Genomic DNA, 23,095 nt, shown 5'->3' on the forward strand with positions numbered 1-23,095 from the left:
ACCTTGGCCTATGACTGATAGTGCCACACATCCGTGATTAGTAGTGGCTGAGGGAGGGAAGGTAGTCCCTTTTGATTCAGCAGTAAAACAGGGAATTAGAAAGGAGTCATGAAAGCAAGGTACCAGCAATCCCCTCACTGAACTAGTACTAGCACTATCTCCATCTGCCTATGGGATCAAAGACAGCCCAGCCTCCCTAACTTGCCTGACCCTCTGGGGAGGTCTGACAAGAACCTGAACTGAGGGGGAGAAAGAAGCATCCTATCACCCTCTAAACTAGGTTAAAAAGGGCAATACACCACTCTTTGCCAAGACAAAATTTGTGGCTATGGCTGAGATAAGCTCCGCCTAAGAGAAGCTGTGGTAGCCTCTGGTTTCTAGGAAGGCTTCAAGTGTTCAAGAACAGCCTGTATGTAACAAGGGTTAGGGCCCACAAGCACTCAAGGCTCTAGCCATCCCTGCAAAGCCTTCAAGCAAGGTTGTTCAACATACAATTCTCAGAGCCCCTTTCTTAGTGACAAAAATCAGAGGCTCCTTTGCTAACTCTGCAGAAGCACAGTTATGGGAGCAATAGATGAGGTCTATATGCTAAGCTCCCAGGCTGAAAAAAACAACCCGAAGGCATGCACAGTGACCAAGTTTGCCTCAACAGGATTATAGAACTTCATGTCTGTCTGAAGAGAATATAGTTTCCTATGGAAATACACACAAACATATGAACACTCTTGCTACAGACTATACATTATTCTATCCTGTTCAGCTTTTTCTTCTGCTTTTACATTATATGTATTGGTATTTTGCCTGCATGTATGTCTGTAAGGGTGTTAAATCACATGGAACTGGATTACAGACAGTTGAGCTGCCATGTGGTTGCTGGGAATTGAACCTGAGTCTTCTAGAAGAACAGCTAGTGCTCTTAATCACTAAGCCAATCTCTGGCCCCGGTCGGCTTTTTCTAAATGTTTCATTTAGAGAACAGTGAAAATGCTGGTTCCCATGAGTCTAAAGACAACCACTAAAACCAATGCTAACATCTAAGTTTCTTATGCTACAATAACTTTGACGCTTTTGAGTTTCTGTAAGTTTTATATCGAAAATTACACCACATGATGCTTTTTTGTTCTGCTTTTTGTTTTCCCAGAATCTAGTATTTCACTTGAAATGTGCCTCACTGGTATCTTTGAGTTCCTGTGTCACTTCCTACTCAGGCCCAGGTGGCAATTTCCTGATTTTTCCTAAATGGGATTTGAGCACTTCACTCCTGTCCTGACAATTACTCTCTAGAGAACTAGGTGCTAAAATCAAACTATGACATAAGTTCCCAGTGAGCCAGGCCCATCCCACCTCTAACCTCTGATAGTTTTAGACACATTAGGTCCCTGAGAACCTTTAATGAGTTTTCCCCTCATCAAAGCTCTTTCCTATCCATTTTCATACAGCCACCCTTTGAGGCTGTTAAATCCCCCTTTCCGTTATCCCCAGACTGACTAACTCTGCTTATCTAAACTTCTGTACTTTCTGTTGCTGATCTGACACAAGGTCTTGCTATGTAGCCCCAGATGGCCTCAAACTCATGATCCTACTGCTCTGTCTTTCAAATGCTGAGATTTCACATGTACAGCACGAGGCCTCATCTAACCTCTAGCTTTTAATTCCAATAGCACTTCCTGACTGCACCATGCACTATTAGGACAATTCCACAGTTTTTTAATCTACCTGCCTTACAGACAGACTCTGCCTTTTATGTAGCTGTTGTGTCTCAGTAGCAATGAAGAGAGAACCATCATAACCAAATGATGAGCCAAGTAAGAATTTTTACCATCAAGTGTGAACAAAAGCACCTTTGTTTTGGAACTCTGCCTATGGTACTGTCTAAGGAAGCAGGCCCACGGGGATAACATTTGAGACTTTGCTGATTCCGGTAAAATTCCTGCCCATAAAAAAAAGCATATTTCACATTCAATTTCTCATTTGATATTTTTTCTGTTCAATGAGAAATGCTTATTAATTCTAAAAACACAACAATGGCAGAACATAAAAATGTGTCATTTCTGTCACACTAGGAGATGGAGGGTCCTGAAACAATGAGCAGTACCTCACACTTCAGATCTGAGTGACAGGGCACACTGGGATCGCCATGGAGTTTTTTAAGGCAGGGGCTTTTTCCAAAGGGACTCTGGAATGTTGCAAATTCTTAATAAACATCCTTTATCCTTATTTTTAATGACAGCTAGACCTGCCTTCTTTAATAAATTCTAATATGTCTTTTTTTTTTTTAGTTTCTTTTGTTTAAACTATTTTTTATTAGATAGTTTCTTCATTTACATTTCAAATGCTATCTCCAAAGTCCCCCTGCCCTGCTCCCCAACCCACCTACTCCTGCTTCCTGGCCCTGGCATTCCCCCGTACTGGGGCATATAATCTTTGCAAGACCAAGGCCTCTCCTCCCATTGATGGCCAACTAGGTTCTGTTACCTATGCAGCTAGAGACACGAGCTCTGGGAGTACTGGTTAGTTCATATTGTTGTTCTTCCTATAGGGCTGCAGACCCCTTCAGCAACTTGGGTACTTTCTCTAGCTCCTCCACTGGGGCCCTGTGTTCCATCCAACAGATGACTGTGAGCATCCACTTCTGTATTTGCCAGGCACTGGCATAGTCTCACAAGAGAGCTATATCAAGGTCCTGTCAGCAATTTAATATGTCTTTTAAGCAAGGAGTATAGTTTACTAGAAGTACCTCTATCTGACTGGTTAGCACTGCTGTTTAGTGTTCTGTAGATCTGTGAGGTGAGATCATAGGCTGAGTGACCATTGCTGGGTCATGAGTCAGTACTGTCCTCAGCACTCTGCGTACCATGTTAATCTTGTACAATCAGGTTATCCTATTTGACAGTGAAAGGCTAATGTGAAAGGCCCAACAGCTTTTTACTAAAGATGTAAATCCAAACCTGAATCATAATTCTGAACTTGTACCTATCCCATATTCCCTTTAAAATATTCTATGTTCATAGTACATTGTGAAACTCTTCACTGAAGAATCAAGTTATAACACTGAATCAAAACATGAATCATGTTCCATGTGATTTTCATTTTTCATACTTTGAGACAATTCATTTCTCTGAAGATTAAAAAAGAAGAAACAATATAGAAAACCACATTCGTATGTCTCTGATAAACAAAATACATGACTGGCTAGACACTCTTTTTAGACCAAATTCCCTAACAACGTGTTCATTATGCCTAATGCTGAGCTGCTGCGGGGCACCTATTAAAAGCATCTCTGGAAGCCTACAGTAGCAGGCATAGTTCCTCAGAAACTTCCAGGCAGAGAATGGCAGGCATGGAGTACAGCTCCCTAACTCTTGATAGAAAATAAATGGTATGACCCCCTCAGTTTTTAATAAACAACTAATAATTTAATTATCAAACCATTATTTGGAAATTATTCCTTTGGAACCTATCAAATAACCCTTCTCCTATTTGCTTTACTTGTTTTGTTGTTTTTGAGACAAGGTCTCGTTTGGTAGCAGGCTGACCTTGAACTCATCATATCTTTGTGCCTCAGCTTCTTGAGTGCTAGAATATCAGGTGTGTACCAGCATATATGGCTCTCTAACAGCACACATGGCTCTCTAACCACTTCCTCTATGACCTTTATTACGGTTTACTAACACAGAGGTTTTATGAACTAATTTCCAAACTTGCAAAGTCTATGTTCAGTGGTCAAATTCAAGGACAGAGACATTTGCCTTGAGGAAGCCTTTCCACAGTTTCAATATACTAAATTTCTCCTCTCCCTACCTTTGCATGGCAAATTTCCTGTACTTCTATAGAGCATACACTACTCTGTCTTGGTAACAGGTCATTTATTTTAGGTCCCATCCCAATATTGGAGAACTAGGACCTTTCTGAATTTTAGCTTTGGAATCATTTCCATTATTTCTTTTCAGTGGTGTTTTAAGTGAGAATATATCCCATCGGCTAAGATACTTAAATACTTAGTCTTTGGTTGATGACATTATTTGGGGGGAGTTCCGGTGGTGAGGCCTTATTGGAGTAAGTATGTAACTGGGGGCAGGATTTCAAAGCTTAAAGCCTCACCCTACTCCATTTCACTTTCTCTGCGCTGTGCTAGTGGTTCAGATGCGAGCTCATAGCTTCCCACTGCTGCTGCTACTGCTGCTGCGGTGTGACTTGCTGTCTTGCTGCAAAGGTGAATGTACTTGGGCTTCCAGAGCATTTTAAGGTGTCTTGTGGTATGATGTGTCTCTGATAGCTGGTATTACAGTAAGATGTCCAGGGTTTTTCTTTAATTTTGAAATGAATGTGGTAAGGGACAGGAAAGATGGCTCACTAGTTAGGAGCACTGGCTGCTCTTAAAGGGGAAGAATTATTTAAGGAAAATTGTTGTATGAATAGGTACAGTCAGTAACTGGGGTATATCTCCATGACAGAATATTTAACTAATCTGTGGGAAGTTCTGGGATTCATTCCCTAGCAGGACCAGAAAACATTAGAAGGCTGAATATTTTGGCCTATGCCTGTAATCCAATTCTGAGACAAGAGGCTAAACCACACAATAGTCTGGAGCTAACATGGAGTGCCTGTGGGGGTAAATGGGCAGGGGGTGACTGAGACTGGGGATAAGTAGTTAGTTATAACTAGGATAGCCAGTTAGACTGTGAACATAAGCTGCTTTGGTGCTGTTGGTTTGATGCTGAGGGTTGGGAGAAGGGAGCACCCTTTGAGAAACACTTCTATGTATTCTTCAGCCTTTGAGTGAGACAGTGACCAAGGAATGGAAAAAGAAGAAAAGGAACAAGTCTAATGACATCTCCCAAGTGTGTGTGCATACACGTGGAAGTCAATGTCATGATGTGTGTGTGCATGCATAGAAAACAAAACAGTTTTTTTAAAAAAATGCTGGGTCTTGTCAAATTTAAGATAAATCCTGGCCCAGGGAGATAGTTCAGGTGGTAAAGTATTTGCCATGCAAGTATGAGGGACTGGGTTCAGATCCCCAGCACACCTACAGAAGATGAAAGAGTCCCAGCATGCACACCTATGAGCTCAGCACTTGGGAGCAGATACAGATCCCCAGGACTTGAGGGCAAGCCAGTCTAGCCAATTCAGTGAGAGATCTTATCTCAAAAATAAAAGTGGAGATTGAGGAAGATACCCAGTGTTGACCTTTAGGACCCATGTGTGCGGGTACATGAGCACTCACACACACACACACACACACACACACACACACATACATCATGCACAGGTGTGCATGCTGGGACTCTTTCATCTTCTGTGGGTGTTTTGTTTTCTAGAACAATGTTAGGTCTGTGGTTTCTGAATCAGATTTAGTGTGTTAGTCTTGAAGGAGAGGTTTGAGATTTTAGCTTTAGGGGGTTTTTTGTTTTTTTGTTTGTTTGTTTGTTTTATCATAAGCTAGTGTTTCCTTGTCTGTTTAAGGTTTGTTCTCAAGAATAGGGACTATGTGTTTTTAATCAAATCTAGCAAGCTAGTATGGACACAGTAACAGTTCTTACAAATTTATTTTCCAACACTTGAATACTCTGGCTTCTTTGAACATAGAATGCAAATTTCAGTAACTTTAAAGATTTGTGCATTTAAAGTGTCTTCATCTTACCATTATAATGACTATGCACATAAAAAGGTTTTTCTGGCTTTTCCAGATTTTGCTCTTTTCTAACTCCTGTAAGTCTTTCATTGTGGGAATCACCTTGCTTCTTATTTGTATGGCCCTCATTGGCTTTTGTGCAGGCCTCCTTTCCAGGCCTCTGGGTTTTGTGCCTAGGGCATTCCTATCTGGGCTGTCTGACCCATCACTTGGTACTGCTCTCCTTTATTGATGGTAAAGCTTTTCCTTTTGAATTGCAGCAGTGTATTTATGTATTATGTATTCATGGCAGTAACTACTGTAGCCAGATTGTCTAAATATCCAACGGTGACATATAAAATAAATAAAAAAAAACTGTTACTGTATTCATTTAACCCATTTCTAGTAAAATTATGGTCTGAACATTTGACATAGGTATCCTTGAACCTACTGTTTAGTGATGAATTATATCGATGTTATTATATAATTATTAATAAGTAGCTAAGTGTTAATTATGTGGTGAATAATGTCTTAATTTGTTTTATATACTTGTTTTACATTTTAATATCTTTCTGATGAAGAAACTAATACCATTTAAATAGCCATTGTTTGGTCTTCTTAAAGTTTAGATGATCAGATTTTCTGTATGATTTCTCAAGCTTGTATAAAGCTTCAGTAAGGCTAGGAATGGAGGTTTGAGAGTGGGATATATTCTCACTTAAAACACCACTGAAAAGAAATAATGGAAATGATTCCAAAGCTAAAATTCAGAAACATATTCAGCTTGATGGCCTGCAGGAGCCATACTGAGACAGGTCATGCAATGTTAGAAACTCATTAGATTTTAACCTTTGCAGGTACATTCAAGCTTTTCACACTGGAACACAAAGCCATCTACTAAGGCCATGCTCAAGAACCACACAGTCTGTTAGAAACAACTCAAGAGCTTTTTACCTTTATAGGTTTGTGTCGGGCCACACTCACTGCTGTCCTCGGCCTATGTGACCTATGGCTACTAGTTGGATATACCTACCAGAATACAACAGGACTGTAAGAAAATGCTTGACTGGGAGTTTTCTGAATCAAAACTAGAGACAGTAATATCCAAGTTACACAGGAAATAACCAAGTCTTTGCAACTGGGAATGTCAGCTCTCAAATGTGAAATTGGCAGAGAGTTGAATGAAGAACCCTGGCTAGGATGTCCCCAATGCAGTCTCCTCTGTGGCCAAAAGTCTGACATTGTAAAGTCAACAGAGGAGCAAGATGATCTAGAATAGGCAGCTTTAGGCAAGAGGCCACAAATGAAAAGCATGCTTCACTGGTGGTGTTTAAAGTAACTGAGGCATCCATAGTCTGTTCTTCTGAAGAATTTCCCTCTAACTACACAGCTCAGAATCCACATCAGCACACATCATCCACCTGCATCCATAAGCCCTTCTACTTCCTGTTTACAAACAAATAATTCTCTCAGATGTTACCTTAAACCCCAAAGCTTATGTACTGATTTATAAAAGTTAGCATGCTGGGATCACTGGAATAGAACCGTAACACTTTCCTCCTGGAGAGCTTCAGAGGACTTACAGGCTCTGTCATGCATTTGGTCATATCGTAACGACCTGCTCTCTTTAACTATCAGACTCACCACGTGTTATCCTGTGTCCAGTGCTTAAGAGCTCGTTAATTACCTAAACTATATCTCGATAGGTCTTGTTAATTACCCGTCTCCTGTCTCAGAGGACCTTGTTAATAACTTGTACAGTCTCTCTAAAGAGGTCCTAACAACACATTAAAATTAAAGATGCTTTTCTTTTAGCACCTGTCAAGTGCTGTAAATTGAGAAATTTTCACATCAGTTTATTAGCCTACAGTAGTTTTTGTGGGTTTGTGGTAGGTATGTTTTCTTCCTTTTCTCTCACACATACTCTCTTTATTTCTTAATCTCTCATCTTACAAAAATAAAAACAACAAAAAAGAAAAAAAAACTTAGCAAAGTTTGTCTTTTTGTTACAGAGCTTTTTTGCTTTCAATTTTAAAAACCATAAATATCAATTTGCATTAGTGAGTTAGCAAAGAATGGCATGGCTGGTATCTGCAAATTAACCCAATGGGAGATGCACCAATTAATGAGACCATAATAACGAGTCTAGGATGACGAAGGATAGAGAAGTTTCAAGTCGTCTCTGGGGAGTCACACACAAGTTCTAGTCAGTGCTGTGGGAACTAACCACACCCACACTCTCCCTCCCAATCACTATCACATGGGAACCCCTACAAATCCCGGGCCACTAATGGATTAAGGACTCCAAAAGTTTATATTCTCCATCTCATCAATGAGGCTGCAGGTATTCAGCTACAGATAGCAAGCCATCTTTAGATGTACATGACAAATGCTAAATATTCCTACCAAAACAGACCTTATGCACAGTAGTATTTACAATGCTCTCTCTCTCTCTCTCTCTCTCTCTCTCTCTCACACACACACACACACACACACACATACATGCACGCGCATACATACATCCACAGAAGACATTGTAAAGGAAGATGTAACAACTAGGAACAACTAGGAATAAGATTATTTTTTTAGGATTACTATTGTTTTTTTTTTCAAATAAAAAAATATAATCTTACATTAACTGTCTTTTTACAGGCATATTATAGCTTTCTGATAATGGGATACATGCAACAGTTTATGGTGATTTTTGGACAGTGTGAATTAGGCACACATTCAGGGTAACTAATTTTTGGTAGTTCCTAAGACTAATGTGACTCCATCATAAACAGGAAATAACTAGTTCCTCAAAAGGAAAAGGTATACTATCACCTGAAACTGGAAAATATTAGTGATAAATATGTCTCCATCTTAGATAATATTTCTATACTATCCTAAAAAAAATCTGGTCTGAGCTTATTGGCTAGGTAGATCACAGGAAGGCTAGAAGACACAGGGAAGGCTAGAAGGACCTTTGATGACCAAATACATGTGAAATATGTGACCTAATAAAATAAAAGATCCTAGGAGTAAAACATAAAGCTCACTACCAAGTTTCTGTATAGCAACAGATCAAGGGCTGCCTAGTGCTCAGAGCTGCAATAAAGCAGAAAGGAAGGAAAACATGTTTTGTGTGCCAGTCACTGTTTCCAAGACAAACACAAAATGCCTTGAGTTATTTCTTGTGCTCTGACTTCATCAGCTCTTCACATGAAAGAAGTTTTTATTATGAATGTTTTTAAAAGCTCAAGGTGCCATCCTGGTGGTATAGGTCCATAAATTCAAGGTCCAGCCTGGCCTGAAGTGAGCTCAATGCCACCCTGAGCAACCTAGTGAGACTCCTCTGTCTCACAACGAAAAGGAGAAAGGGGGCTGAGAACAGCGTTCTGTGGTAGAACACCTGCCTAGGATGTGAAAAGAGGCAGGTCTGCTGGTTTATTTTGAATTTAAGCAAGACAGACACTAACTTTCTTCATGTGGTTAAAGACTTTCCATAACTGGATGGAGGTATGACACTTTCCAGACCTCCTTAGGAAAACGCACATCATGAGGTATACGCACCACTGCTTCAATGGACTAAGCATGCTTTTTGAATCACTCATTGCAACTGTTGCCATGGCCAACAATTCACCCATATACCATAAACACCAGTCACAGCTCAGCCTTGTCCTCAGCACCCACTACAGCTCAGGTGCTTCCTACATACGCCAACATAGGGAATCTCCTATTGTCTGTTTTAGCCAAGCTGTTTTCCCTGCTGTGTTATCTATCTTAGGGGTCCATTTAAATCTGTGTTTATCAGCTTAACTCTTGACTCCCAGTTGTTAAAAACTGACTATGTATGATTACAGAGATACAATTTAGATCAGTAAGTTTTAAACCAAACTAATCATCAATGGGGAGTTTTGAAACACTGATTTTCTTCAAGGCATGCTGATGAAAAGCTTCATACTTCATCTGAAGGGAGATCCAACAAACCACAGCTTAAAAATAAAACAAAATAGGAACCAATGCTGACCAAACAGACACAAGCATCTGATGGCAATTCCAACTTATCTATCAGAACAAATCCAATGGAGGGAAACACCAGGACTCTACGACAGAGAGCATGAGTTCTTGGTATTCTGACACTTCCTCCTGCCTGATCCCAGTAAAGGAAGATGGCATATGGTTTACAGCACCTTGGGTAGAGGCAGAGAAACTCACTAATGAAATGTCCCAAGATGAGTAGGGAGCCTCAGCAAAAAGAGAAGTTGGGTAGTAAGAAAAGGCTAAAATATGACAAACCTTAGCATTTACAATCTGTCTAATTCAGAGTTGCTGTCTGGACCCACACTTCATAAGCATTTCTGACTTGAGCTTTCTTCAACTGAACAAAAGGTATTTTAACCCACATGGGAACACCTTAGTCACTTAGTTCTGGGAGCATCTATCTTTCCAACTGGTTGTTTCAGGTTTCTTGCTCTTCTGAGAGCCAGGCTAATCTCCACTCAGCCAGTATGAAGGTGAGCTCACTATTTCTGGAAAACATCAAGTCTGGTATAGTACCTGTAACCCCACAATGAAGAGGCTGAGATTGAAGCAATAGAATCTTTAGTTTGAGGATATGGGGAAAATATGGAGGAGAAATTGGCTCTGTGGGTCATGAGTTGCTGACACTATTCAACTTATTCATTCTAGAACCAAACATCCACCTGAAGATGAGAATGGTGGTAATCCAACCAAGTGTCATTTGAAGAAACAGTCAACAAGCCATAAGGCCTCTTTGGACAATCCCTTGTCTAAGCATGGAGGAAGAGGCAATGGGGGCAAGCACAAGAGCAGAGAAGGAAGCCAATGTGCTGTTCAGCTCACACCAGCTCTGTCCTGAGCCACAGTTCCATGCTCTACTACAGAAAGCACAGAAAAATGGAGGCTATGAAAGTGGTCAGGTATAATCTCAATGCTTGGAACACTCAGAGAAAGAGAAGCTCAAACCCAGCCCATCCTATAACACCCAGTGAGACGCTTTCTGAACGGCACTGACGGGATGAATACATCTGCCCATTTCCACTCTTCAGATCATTTATAATCTGCTTTTTAAAAGCAATTATTCTAAATAGCCTTTTTAAAAAAATCCTAACCCTGGAGGCATGTCTGCTTCTAAAAAATGGTATTCTGCCAGTACAAAAAAGCATTGCTTTACAATTAAGAAGACATAACACAAATTAGTATTTGAGCCTGTTGATAAATAATAAAATATATGCTTGTCTCTGACTTTTGTCAACAAAAGGCAAGAGGAACAATTCTGAAGCACAAACAATACCATCTGACATTTTCCTATAAACGATGTGAGTTCCAACTATAGTTTCATGCTCAGGAGCAGTGGGACACCGAGAGAGAGAGAGAGAGAGAGAGAGAGAGAGAGAGAGAGAGAGAGAGAGAGAGAGAGAGAGAGAGAGCGCGAGAGAGCGAGCGCTACGTGGCGTCCAGAGCGTCAGGAGACACTCGACTGGTGTCTTTCACTTACACAATGCTGTATGCCAAACCAACTCAGTTTCCTTCTGAGCACACACAACTAAACCAAATTTCTTAACGGTTTGCAGTAAGGATGAAACCTGATTGAACTCTGGCCAAAGAGACATATGTAGACACATGACTCCAGCCCTGGCACGTAACAATCGATCTATGCCAGATGATCCTCACCTCTCCCTGTGTGAAATAACAGTGGTGCCAGTGCAAGGAGGAAAAGGCCTGGTTCCAGAGAAACTGTGTGAGGCTGAGCACCTATTTACTCTGCTCCCCTCTCAATGAGGTCTTGTACGAAGCCATTGAGACCTAGAGTCACTGCAAGTTGATAACCTAGCTTACCTGCCATGTAGACACTAGAAATGGCTGCTTATGTCAAAATCTTAAATATCAGTGTAAAACTCAGCTTTTTAAATTAGTACTGGAAACTTGCACACACTAGACAAGCATCTTTACCAATGAAGTACATCTTTGCTCATTTATTTAACATTTTCAATTATGAAATAGGATCTTAAAAGTTGCCCAGGCTGCCACAAGCTCCTGAGTGCTGGCTAACAAGTGTATATTGACTCACCTGATCACTCTCTCAGATTTTAAAATAAAAATGTACATATCAACCTTCTTGGATCTATTTTCAGTGTATCAGGGAGATCTCCACTGTTAACACTGGGCTGAAAGCAGGAGACAGGCATAATGAGAAGAACATTGTTATCTTGTTTATGTTCAAAATCTTTAATGTGGTCTGCCTTTCAAAAAGCATGCAGGAGATTAAGGTCAAAAAGATGAATGAAATTACTCATGACGGTGGAAGGAAAAGGTAACTAAGCTGCTGGTGCACAATGCATGCTCCTTCAGAGGATTAGACTGTATCAGAAAGCACACTGAGCTTGGGAAGCCACGACTCTCTAGCAGAGTGGGAAAGGCTTCAAGGAAGCAGAGCAGGTCAGCAGGAAGAATACTGTTAGAGTGAACCTCAGAGAGGAGCCATGCATCCTGCTGATGCAGGCAGCCTGACTAATTTCCTCATCAGTTTCCCACAAGACTATAGGAATGACTCCAAGATGCAAAATAAAGTGTATTTTGTAGTTTCCAATGTGCCTTTTCCTTGGGCAGATGTTACATATACAAACACTAAAAACTTTAACTTCTAAAAATTATGTTCTTAGTGACAGAAAATAGAGGAATATAAAGAAAATTCTCCAGTTCTAGTGGCATGCTTAGTTACTTAGAGGACAGACATGGTTCCTGTGCTCCTGCAATCACAGGCGTGTCAGTTCACACACCAGCTTCTTGGCAATGGACTGTGCTTTAAGTTGACACAGTAGTCTCAAAACCATGGGTCACAAGAGTTCAGGAGCTCTCTAAGTAGGTTTTACTTAACATACTGGGAAAAAATTCTGTTCTACGCCTTAACTGGAGACACCCATTAACTACAAATGTTCTAGTTTACCAGAAAGATGACTTGTGACAGAAACTTCCAGGAATGCACTTTCTGTCCCCATACCTGGAGCTTCATAAATACAAAGAAAAAGTCTTAAGTTCTAAAAGAATTTTTTTCTTATATACTTGTAACCATAGGATTTATAATACAACCTTGATTTTGATAGTAGTGTTAATATTAAAGTGGAACAAAATGAAGCTGAAATCTAGTGCAGGCCGTCTCCCTGTTAAAGCCACAGAGGCCACAGCTTGAGGACAGTTACTTTTCATATTATTTGTATTGTATTATTTTAAAACTAGTTCCCTTTTTTTTCCTGCTTTTCACTGACTCTAAAATTACCTAGTTTAGCCAATCTCTAAGTTACCTTGAACACTTGTTTTCAGTAATCTCTGCAAAAAAATAAGTGTTCAGAAAGGGAGGGGCACACTCTTATTTAGCTTGTACTTAAGAGTTGATGAAGTAGAGACACATGAAGAAGTATCTCTGTGTCAGGAAAGCACAAAATAAAAATTTATTTCTCTGAAGTATAGTCTATAGATAAAACTGAATGAATTTTTTTTCTAAAACTACAGCAAATTCCCATCTAATAATAAAGAAAACAAACAGAAAATGAGCACTTCCCTCTGGAAATTTTAAGAGCATTTTTTAACATAGCATAGAAGATATACATTCAAGGGTGGGCATTGCATTCATGATGGAGAGGTCTAAGAGAAAAGCGTACCCAAGTGGCTGTTAATGCTCCGTCTTCTGTAAGTACTGGGACAAAACAAAAAGCCCCAATTTTAAAGAAAAGGATATATAAGACATCAATTGGTCACCTGTCCCTTACCCAGTATTTCTGGGACCCAAAGTGGTTCAGTTTGGTTTTAGAATTTTAGAATATCAGCATTGACTTTCCATGTAAAAATTACAAATCTGAAAAATTCCAAATCTGAAGCTCAAGGTTCTACCCACGATGAAAGCGTTAAACTGTCATTCTACTTCTACATAAAAGTGGATCGGGTTCCAAGTGAAGGATACTCAGCCTGAAGCAGTGACCATCTATTCGATCCCCGCTTGGTACCTGGCTTTGTACTGTGTGTTTCATGTGTGTGTTACTTAGCCTCACTACATCCTACAAACTACATATATCCTCTTTGCTTCAGAGATGTAGATGCTGAGGTCTAGAGAGGTCACAGTACTCCACAGTCAGGATTCCCACTCAGGTCTGTATATTACACAGGACACTCAGCCTCTACTGTATTTCTCTACAATTACTTAAAAACTTCATGGTCATCTTCATCTTTGCTTGAGGTTCCTTAAGCAGGTCCTCTATCACTCAGAACTGCAGAACCTCTGACTTTAATGCTGTGAAGTAAGCAGCCATGTACACAGAAGGACCCAAAGCTTTAAAACTCTAACTTTCATCAGCTGATTGTACCCATGGCTACTTGTCACCCAGGGCTCTGGTTAGGGTACAGACAGTACCCCCAAGGGTCCCTGGATTCAAGAAGACATTCATGTATTCATGAATAAAAGATATTTCTGATCAGCCATCTAATAAAGACAGTTAACATCTTTTATGACAACATTAGTACTTCAGCATTTGCTAAATAGCACCATGCTGACTGCTTCTGGCTCACTGGCGCTCTCCTGACAGCCCGTGATTTAATCCCTGGGAAGCACCTAGAAATATACTTCTGGATTGAATTCATGCCCATGGTCTATTCACTTTTACTGGGTCTCATCAAATACCATGCTGTTTTCTCCAAGAACTATGGTAGGTTTCTGGCTCCCATAGGTAGGAGCAGACTGAGGTAGAAAGGAAAAAGTCTTTGCTCTTCCAAGGTAAAACATTCAATTCCAAGGACACATGCAAACAACAATGTTTAGATCTATGATGGATAGTTTTTTTTTTAAAGGTAAAAATAAATAAGTAAATAAAAAGAATATAAAATATTCATGCATCTAAAAGGAATACTTATTATTTTCAAGTACAAGGTCCCCCAAACGGCACATGTTCCTCCTGGTGAGCTTACCTTGAAGATGGCATTATAGTTGAAGCCCTGAATTTTGCTGTAAACGGGTTAGTTGACTCATATTCAAAATAGTCCTGCCGGTTTTCACTAAAAGCACTAGGTGATTTCAAGTCACATGGGCTATCAGATCCACCATTGTTCAGCTTGTCAGGTCTCCTGCTATCTCTCTTGCCAGTCACTCTTTCAAAGAGGCTCACCTTCTCCCTTTTCTCTCTCTTACTTTCTTTCCTGACTTCAATTGGTTTTGAGAATAAATTCATGCTGCTGTCCCATGGCTCACTGCTTTCTTCAAATGGATTCTTCTTCCTTGGCAGTGTTGCAAATTTTTGGGGTAATGAAGCAGTCACATTTGTAAATGGGTCACTCTGTCTTCCAAAAGAGTGTTCACCTTCATCCACAATGCTGCCAGGTTGGTTCAATTTAGAAGTATCAAAGCTTAGTGTTCGTCTGTGTGGAGACTTGAGACTTCCTACAAACATTTTTTCCCATTAGTAGGTGATGGGTGACATATGCTGTTACACTATCTGATACATTCTGCTGCTTCAGAATGAGAGCAATTAACAAGATATCAACCCTCAAAATAATCAAAACAATCTTAAAATTAGGTAAGGGGTATTATAAGTAGATGTGCTATGATACTATATTTTTAGACAATTATATTACTATCTTCTTTGGCTCAGAACCGATCACATGAGAAAAGTGTAAAATCCATCCAAAGGGCCTGCTCTCACAATCATACTGAAAAGTCTTAAACTTTTCCACCATTAGAATCCAATTTTGTTTCCTCTGAATATAGAAATTTTTCTAGAAACACTTGTATGGAATGGAATATATGCTACAGGCTCTTTTTCCTCTTTGGTGTGTCCATGGATATGCGTGGAGGCCAGAGGTCAACCAACACTGTCATTCCTCAAGAACTACCCATCTTGGTTTTGAGACAAAATCTCTTACTGGTATGGAATTTCCCAAGTGGTCTTGGCTGACTGGCCAGGGAGCCCCGGACATGCACCTGTCTCTACCTCCTCCATTCCTGCCTTACTGTCTCAGTGTGCATTTGGGTGTCTAAGGAACTCCTCAGATCCTCATGCTTTCAAGGCAAGCACTTTGCCAAACATTTCCCGCTGCAAGCTTTTGAAATGGAGAAATGATAACAGAAAAAAGAGGCCAGGCCACAAAAGAAGGCTAGGATTCATTTCTCTACCACATACAACAAAAATATAGATACAAGCAAGCATGTCTCCGGTGAATCTATCAATTAGGTGTTGGGAGGTACTCAAACAATCAATGACTGGCTTTAGAAACACTACTTTTCATTTTCTATCTTTAGAAGTTACACTACATAAAATAGGAGAGAGGAAGAAAGGAAATATGGCACCACTTACCACTTTCTGGAACAACTCCAAAGGAATCTATCTGGCGACTGAGAAGATGTGTTGGACCCACAGTGCTGGACTTCAGCTTCTCAGAAGATAAGTGGGACCCAGTTAAATCAGACATCGAATGGGCAGAAGAGAGCCGCTGAGGACCCAAAAGAAAAGGCTTTTTTGGTTTGGATTTCATCTGCATTTCACCACTTGAAAACTCAGGATTGGCATCAGGCATGTGAGTGCTCGGAACGATGGCAGAGGACGTATCAGAAAACACCCCGTCGCTTTTCCTCCCTTTCATCTTATCTTTTAATTTTGCAAAAGGTGATCTCGTCTTGTCCTTCATTGACAAGTCAAACATGCTTGCTGTCATGTTGTTCCTCATAAATTGAATATTGACCTTTATCTCACCCCTGTTTTTTATTCTTTTTCCTTGTTTGGATTCTAATCTAAACCACCTTAAAAAGAAGAAAAAAAGTTGGTTGTAACAAGTAATGATGGCAGTGAGCATTATATCCAGGCAGCATTTAAGTAAAGTGACCACACATCTGTCTACAAACTGAATGAAAACCAGTCAGCTATAGGTTTCTAGTTTTACTCGCTGTTTAAAAAGAAAGCAAATCAAGCCAACAAATGGTCTGATTTCTGCAGAGTGACACACACCACAGGCGTGAGTCTGTGGAGGGGATGGGAAGCATTTTAGATAAACCTTCCCCTCATAATTCAAAATTCATCATCAAAAATTCTTATCAACAATAGCTAATTATGCTTCTATATAGGACAAGTGTTACTAATGGCCTAAGGACATGCTTAACATTCAAAGATACTGAGCCAGAAACTTTGAAAATAATTCATTACTTCTAATTATTTCTGAGTACCATAAAATGACAAATAATGATGACATTTGAACAAAATATTTAGTCCCTATCCAAAAATATAATTTATATAAGTAATAAAAGAACTTTATTATTTTATTAATTTTATTAATGAGGATAGTACATAGTTTGTTAAATAAGTACCGTTACTTATGTTTATATAAAATGGATCTAACCCTTTTCCTGACTATGTAAAATTAGTAAAATGTAAGAAGCGATAAACAATAAATCTTGTGAAGTTTTCAAAGAATAAAAAGCTCAAGTGATTCCTGACAGAAAGCTATTGACTGTGAAATAAAAAGGACTTTACAAACAAAACCAGATCCCAGCTTTCAGGCACTTCTTGCATCATGCTGCCAATTTTTAAGTGAACTATATAAGAAGCAGGGCTTGTTTTGGTTTTGCTTACAGTATTTTTATCCACATGAAATTCTCTAGTTGATGATGCCACAGGTAGTTACTCTACAGGAGAAACAACCCACACCTGCAGCATGCAGCCACAATGCTTTCACATCTGAGTGAAAGTGATGGGGTCTGAGGCCTGTTATGGAGACATGCTGTTATTTAAATACAGATCTAGTCTCTCTAGTGTAGAGAGTTATCTTAGCCTCAGGTCAACTCTGACCAGATTTTATATCACTTCTTTTTGTTTGCCAACAGGATAGCTAAAAGATTTACTATACATCAAGTGAAGGAGGGGCATACAAGAGAGACAGACAGCTGGTGCACAATCTATATCAGCCCCATGATGGTGGCATGTTTCTTTGATAAACTGAAATGATTCGATCAATTAAGAAATATCATACTGATGCCAAAACAAGCATTTTCTTACCACAGAATATTTTATCAGAGAATGAATATTTTATGACCCTAGACTAAGAAAAAGTTAGGAGATAAATCTAACCAGGCTTACAAGTAAGAAATGACAGTCATGAACTGTGGAATGGAGACCAGCAAACAATAAAAACATGAGTTCTCAGAACACCTCCAAGTGACACAAAGCCAAACACCTCAGCATCAACTTAGGGATTTGGGAAACAGCCATTTTCAATGGCCTGAGAGATACTTCTGATGGGTGATACCTGAGAAATACTCAAAAATCTATATGGAAAATAAGCAAACGCTCTTTGTATAAATTCACATGCCTCCCCGAACAAGCAACAACAATAAAAAAAGGATATGTAGAGTTTATAACAACTTGATAAAAGCCAATTGGAAGAAAATATATCCCAAAATGGATCTGGGTGAAGATGGCCAAAATTTAGTATTTGAAATAAGAACCCATGAATTATGTCGTCAACACTCTTACTTTGGTGATGAAGAAACTGAGGCAAGGAGAAGGCAAGCCATTTCCCCAAGTCAGATGGGAGCCAATGAGGAAAACATCTAAAGCTGATGAGAAACATCTGCAGGGAAATAGAAACTCTTCCTTACTCATGAAGCACATGTGTTAATAAGGTTGGCCACATGGCTGCCACACATTACAGAACTCTGTATTTAACCAGAAAGCACGGAGGTAGAAAGGGGAGTCCACACTCTCCTCTCCTTCTCTCAGAGAGGGGGTTGGGGGAAAGGGAGAGAGAGAGGGAGAGGGAGAGGGAGTGGGAGAGGGAGAGGTGGAGGTGAAGAGAGAGCACAAACTCCTTTAGGACAGAGTGTTTTACACTAAAAACTCACTTCTTTATTTCTAAACCATCTTCATAAAATCAGCAAGATTCAGCTCCAAACATGAGTGCTCTGTAACATTTTAGTTTTAGTAGGAAACCCTGAACACCTATGCAAGCTTTAAAGAATAAAGCAACAATACATTTGAATCAAAGTGTAAAAAATATTAATTTTCCTCCCCTCCCCCATAAAAACAACAACCAAAACAAAATCCTGCAAAGAACTCTGATAAACACACTGATTTATAGAGTAGCCTGACAAGTAACTTTAGCTGTTCTGTTTTGAAACCGATCTTAATGAGAACATCAAGAATCCTGAAATAGTGTTTGTTTTCCCAGGCTTCAAAGGGACAAATGAAGACACAGCACTTGGGAGTTGTTGGATTAATGCCGATTCCTTTCCACCTCTGGAGTGCTAGGCTGAAATGGTATATGGCTTCTGTTCAATTTTCAGTGGGCACAGGTCCATGTCCAAACTACCACACATGTGGGAATGATTCCCAAGCAATTGGTGCTGTGTGGTCAGAAATGGGACAAGCCTGGCAATAAGGAGGCCAGAGGCCAGGAGGCAGGTGCAATACACACGTGTGTGCGCACGCGCGCGCACACAGACACACAAACACATCTATATATGTGTGAGTCTCATCTAAGTCTAGATTCTCTATTATTAATTTTTGAGAGCATTGAAAGAAAAAGAACATCACCTATTTGGATTGTTAAAACAAAATCAATGGATATTACATAACAGCATCAATGATTTTCCCATTCTATTATTAAACACTGTGTTATTTGCTTAAATCTCATGCCAGAACCAACCCAGACATCTATTAAAGAAGGCTAATGCAAAAGTTCTCTTTGTGCTCAAAGGATTTGGCTTGGGGCCTCCCCAAACCCCTCCTTTAAAAAGAAATAATAAAATTATATATATTACACACACACACACACACACACACACATATATTCAAAGTAGAAAATAGGTTAAAATAATAGTTTTAAGCATGATACTTTTTGCCTCTTATGACACAACTTGATGTAAACACTTGTCGTTTTCACTGTCAAAAATACAAAGCTTCACACCCAGCAGTTTCGTAGGACATCTCAATCAGCTGGTAGCCTTCATCACTCATTCCACTTTTCCAAAAAACACTTGGGAATATGCTGACAAGGGCTAGCAATGCGCAGCATATTAAATACCTTTCTTTTAATACACTGGTGGCTCAAGTCTGTCTCTTACTGTGCCACATGTGCAGCTGGGTTGGAAAAAGGAAGCTATTAAATATATTAAAAATCTAGAAATATTACCAATAAAGATACCTCATCAAATACACAGTTCCCATTTAGTCACCCGCACAAAACAATAAGGGTTTAATAACATGAAAATCTCTTTGTGTGCAGTAACATCGCAAACCCTGTTGATAGCATTTCAAAGCATCTCCCTTCCAAAAGCTGTCCTTGATTTTATAGACAGACTACACTGTTAGAGTATTGTTCATGGTCTAGTTTATTGTAACTGCAAAGCTGCCAAAGGCGGAAATAAAACAAGAAATTTTTAAAGGGCTACTTCGTTCTCAGCATCTTTGGATCTACACTTGGGCCTACTTAAATTTGGGAATTTACGTTCGAGTGGTCTGCAGTATATTACCATTAATATTAAAAGCACTTTTTAAAGCACGGCAAAAAATTTTGAAACTGTAGATGCTCAAAACCTCACAGTCAAAACACTTTAAAGGGTATACACTAGATCATTTCATAGTGACAATTTGGGACAAATTATTTGGTTATTATTCATTTTTTCATTTTAAATCTGATGAAGAATCCCTCAGAAGAAATAACATGCTATTAAGTATCAGGAAATTTAAAAATCATTAAATATACAACTTAAACTTCTTCTCCTCCCCCCATCCTCATTGAATATTTACCTATTTTTTTTCTTCTTGCATTTCTAGTATTTTTTCTTACATACACTAAATCTTAGGTAAAGACTTTATTCAAAACAAAAACAATTCTTATTAAATGAAGTTTGCTGGCAGGTTTTACAAAGGAAATAAAGACAGATAAAAGATCACTATACTTGTAAGAAATTAATGTGAGCTTAAAGTTATCATTGCAAAAATAGTGCTCTAAAGGGTAGGTAGATGAACATGCATCAGGACTGGGTTTTGTTCTTTTTTTTTTTTAAGCTACTTGGGAAAAGTGCAGTCCTCTGATGAGTTCCCTCAGCCCTCTTTTCACAAACTCCAGCCATCTCAATGAGCCTTCAGGCCCATTACAAGCTCTGCGTGTAAGGTAAGCGTGTACAAGCATGTAAGCTAAAAGCAGGACAGCAGACCTACCTTTCCAAAGATGCTACTTGTTTCAACTTAGCACATAACATCCTAGTGTTGATTTGAATTTTGATTTCTTAAATTAAGTATATCTAACTTAGGCTAGAAAGTTCAATTTCAAAAGCCATGTTTTCATCGAAGAAGTCATTAAATCACTGCATCACAAGACTGTAATCACTGTCTCTGATCTTACACAACAGCTTTGCTGAACTAATTCTTCAGTAAACAATAGCTCCACTATACTGTAAATTCAAAGGGAAAATGTCAGTGGGCTCAAGACTGAAGATGTCTGTGCAGACTTCCAAAACTTTTGTTCTTTTAACAACTTTCTACCCTATCAAGAAGTACTGACCCTGAAAACTGGTGGAGCAAAAATAAGGCCAACTGTTTCCAATGCTGAAATAAAGAGTTCTAAACCTAGTAACTTATCTTTTGACACCCTTTACTAGTAATTTATTTTTTTAACAGTGCTCAACAAACATAGACCTAATGGTACGCATATATTTAATTTTCTGGTTTTCTAGTTCATGCTCTAGGCCTCTTATAAAAAGTATTAAAACCCAGTGCAAAATATTCCACTAAGAGCTCTTAACCTCACACAGAAATGAGAAAAAAAAATGGTTTACTAATCACTCCATTAAAAAAAAAATCAGAGTAAAGGCTATTTCCCTTCAAAGTCATGCAAAGAGAAGTGCTTAATACTGGATCCTATTTCAATCCCAAAGACCAATGCCTCAAATATACTATGTTCAAGAACAGTAAATCCATATATCTTTAAGTACCCAAAATTCAAAATAAATTATATAACTTACTCTGTTTTCCTTCTTTGTTTGTCCTCAAAGATGTCATTGAGATTGATTGCCACCTGCCCTAAAAACTTATCCAGTCCCACCAGGGACCTGTGCATCACTATAAGAAAAAGAATGTATTTCTCCGGACTACCCTGCATGAGCAACCCAGGCAGCTCAAAGGAGGCCTCCTCCTTCCAGACCGGCTCCAGGGTTTTCTCTGCTACAGATGTAGAATACTTCTCTTTGCCCAACTGAATTATGGTGTATGTGTCATTGGTACCACTTTTGCCTTTTGGCTTCAGATCTTTAGCTTGGAGCACTGTGACCTGCACGTGGGTTGGAAACCACTTTTGGGCTTGCTCAGACAGCATCATTCTGGGTTTTTTGTTTTGTTTTGTTTTTCGGTTTTGTTTTTTGTTGTTGTTGTTTTGTTTTCTCTGCGCAGAGTTCAGAAGCGCAGGCAGAGCCCCTCCCGCGGGGAGAGCCCCGTACCCTGATCACTGCATCCTTAAGAGCACTTCAGTGAGCTGGGCAGTCAGGGCTGCCGCGAGGTCCCTAAGGGCTGCTGTCAGGAGGACCGGTAGGGAGGCCGCCGCCGCTGCTGGGGTCCCTTTCTTCCGTAGAAGCACAGGGGCCCACATCACCTCCGCGCCTTCCGGGCCTCCGCGCGCAGCCCCGCGCCCCGCTTCGCCGCTATCCTGAAACCTGCGCCCCTAGGGCCCGGCCTCCGCCCCGCGCGGCCCGGCTCCTCCTCCGACCCGGCTGATACGAACCGTCGACGGCCGTGGGGCCTGGCTCCCTCCGCCCGCCCGCGCGGCCTCGCCTCGGCTCCTCCCCCCCAAGAGTGGCGCAGGCCTGGGCGAGCGGGGCGGAAGCGGCCGACCTGGACCGGTGTCGGAGGGACGCGGAGCGCGGGTGGCAAACCGAGGCCGGGCGGTGTCACCGGGTGAGGCCTGGCCAGCAACCCGCGGCTCCTAGCGCCCGGCGCGCGGCGGCCGCGCCACTTCCGGGTTGGCCGTCTCCATGTTGAGTGGGGCTGCGCGAGGGGCGGGGCCGGGCGGGGTTGGGGGTCAGCGCCTCCCTGGTTGCCTTGACGACGGGGCGCGCGGTGCGGGACGCGGAGGCTGGGATGCGCGCGCTGGACGGTGGGTGCTGAGGTTCCAACCTGTCGGTTGCAGCGGGCTGGGGAACTGTGAGCCCGCAGAGGCCGACAAGGGGTTCTGGGAGGCGGCACTGGGCCCTATACACCGCCCGCTATTGGGAGAGAACCGGTTTCCATCTTGGAAGGCAGAAATCTGTTCCAGCTGTGTGTTCAGTCCTAGCTGGGCGCTGGTGTCCTTTAATGGTGGTAGTTCTTCTTGAGTGACAGTTCAGACTTCGTCCAACCGTTCTCCATCGTCTTGAAGAGGAAACCTTCAACTGACTAAAGGGACCTCCTCCTGAGCACAGACCAAAAGCAAAGGATGCAGATAGATTCCAAAGCTTAATAAAGATTCTCT

General features: G+C 40.6%; 1 protein-coding gene across 4 annotated transcripts in view; it reads right to left on the reverse strand.

The window, feature by feature from the left end:
• The window catches only part of Rab11fip2 (RAB11 family interacting protein 2 (class I)), a 50,155-nt gene extending 27,529 nt beyond the window's left edge, over positions 1 to 22,626 (reverse strand). Inside the window, exons 1-4 of one of the 4 annotated variants that reach the window (XM_011247388.3) lie at positions 21,618 to 21,701; positions 18,127 to 18,223; positions 15,958 to 16,400; positions 14,576 to 15,044 (exon numbers count right to left, since the gene is read on the reverse strand). In XM_011247388.3, coding sequence (XP_011245690.1) covers positions 14,576 to 15,044; positions 15,958 to 16,400; positions 18,127 to 18,167 — 953 coding nt within the window. In that variant the 5' untranslated portion in view covers positions 18,168 to 18,223; positions 21,618 to 21,701. Of the gene's footprint in view, positions 1 to 14,575; positions 15,045 to 15,957; positions 16,401 to 18,126; positions 18,224 to 21,617 lie in introns of all 4 variants that reach the window. The other 3 variants (XM_011247386.3, NM_001164367.1, NM_001033172.3) reach the window with 3 other exon arrangements.
• Between the last annotated feature and the right edge of the window lie 469 nt (positions 22,627 to 23,095).

Source organism: Mus musculus, chromosome 19 (genome assembly GCF_000001635.26).
Source record: "Mus musculus strain C57BL/6J chromosome 19, GRCm38.p6 C57BL/6J".
Classification (NCBI taxonomy): Eukaryota; Metazoa; Chordata; class Mammalia; order Rodentia; family Muridae; genus Mus; species Mus musculus.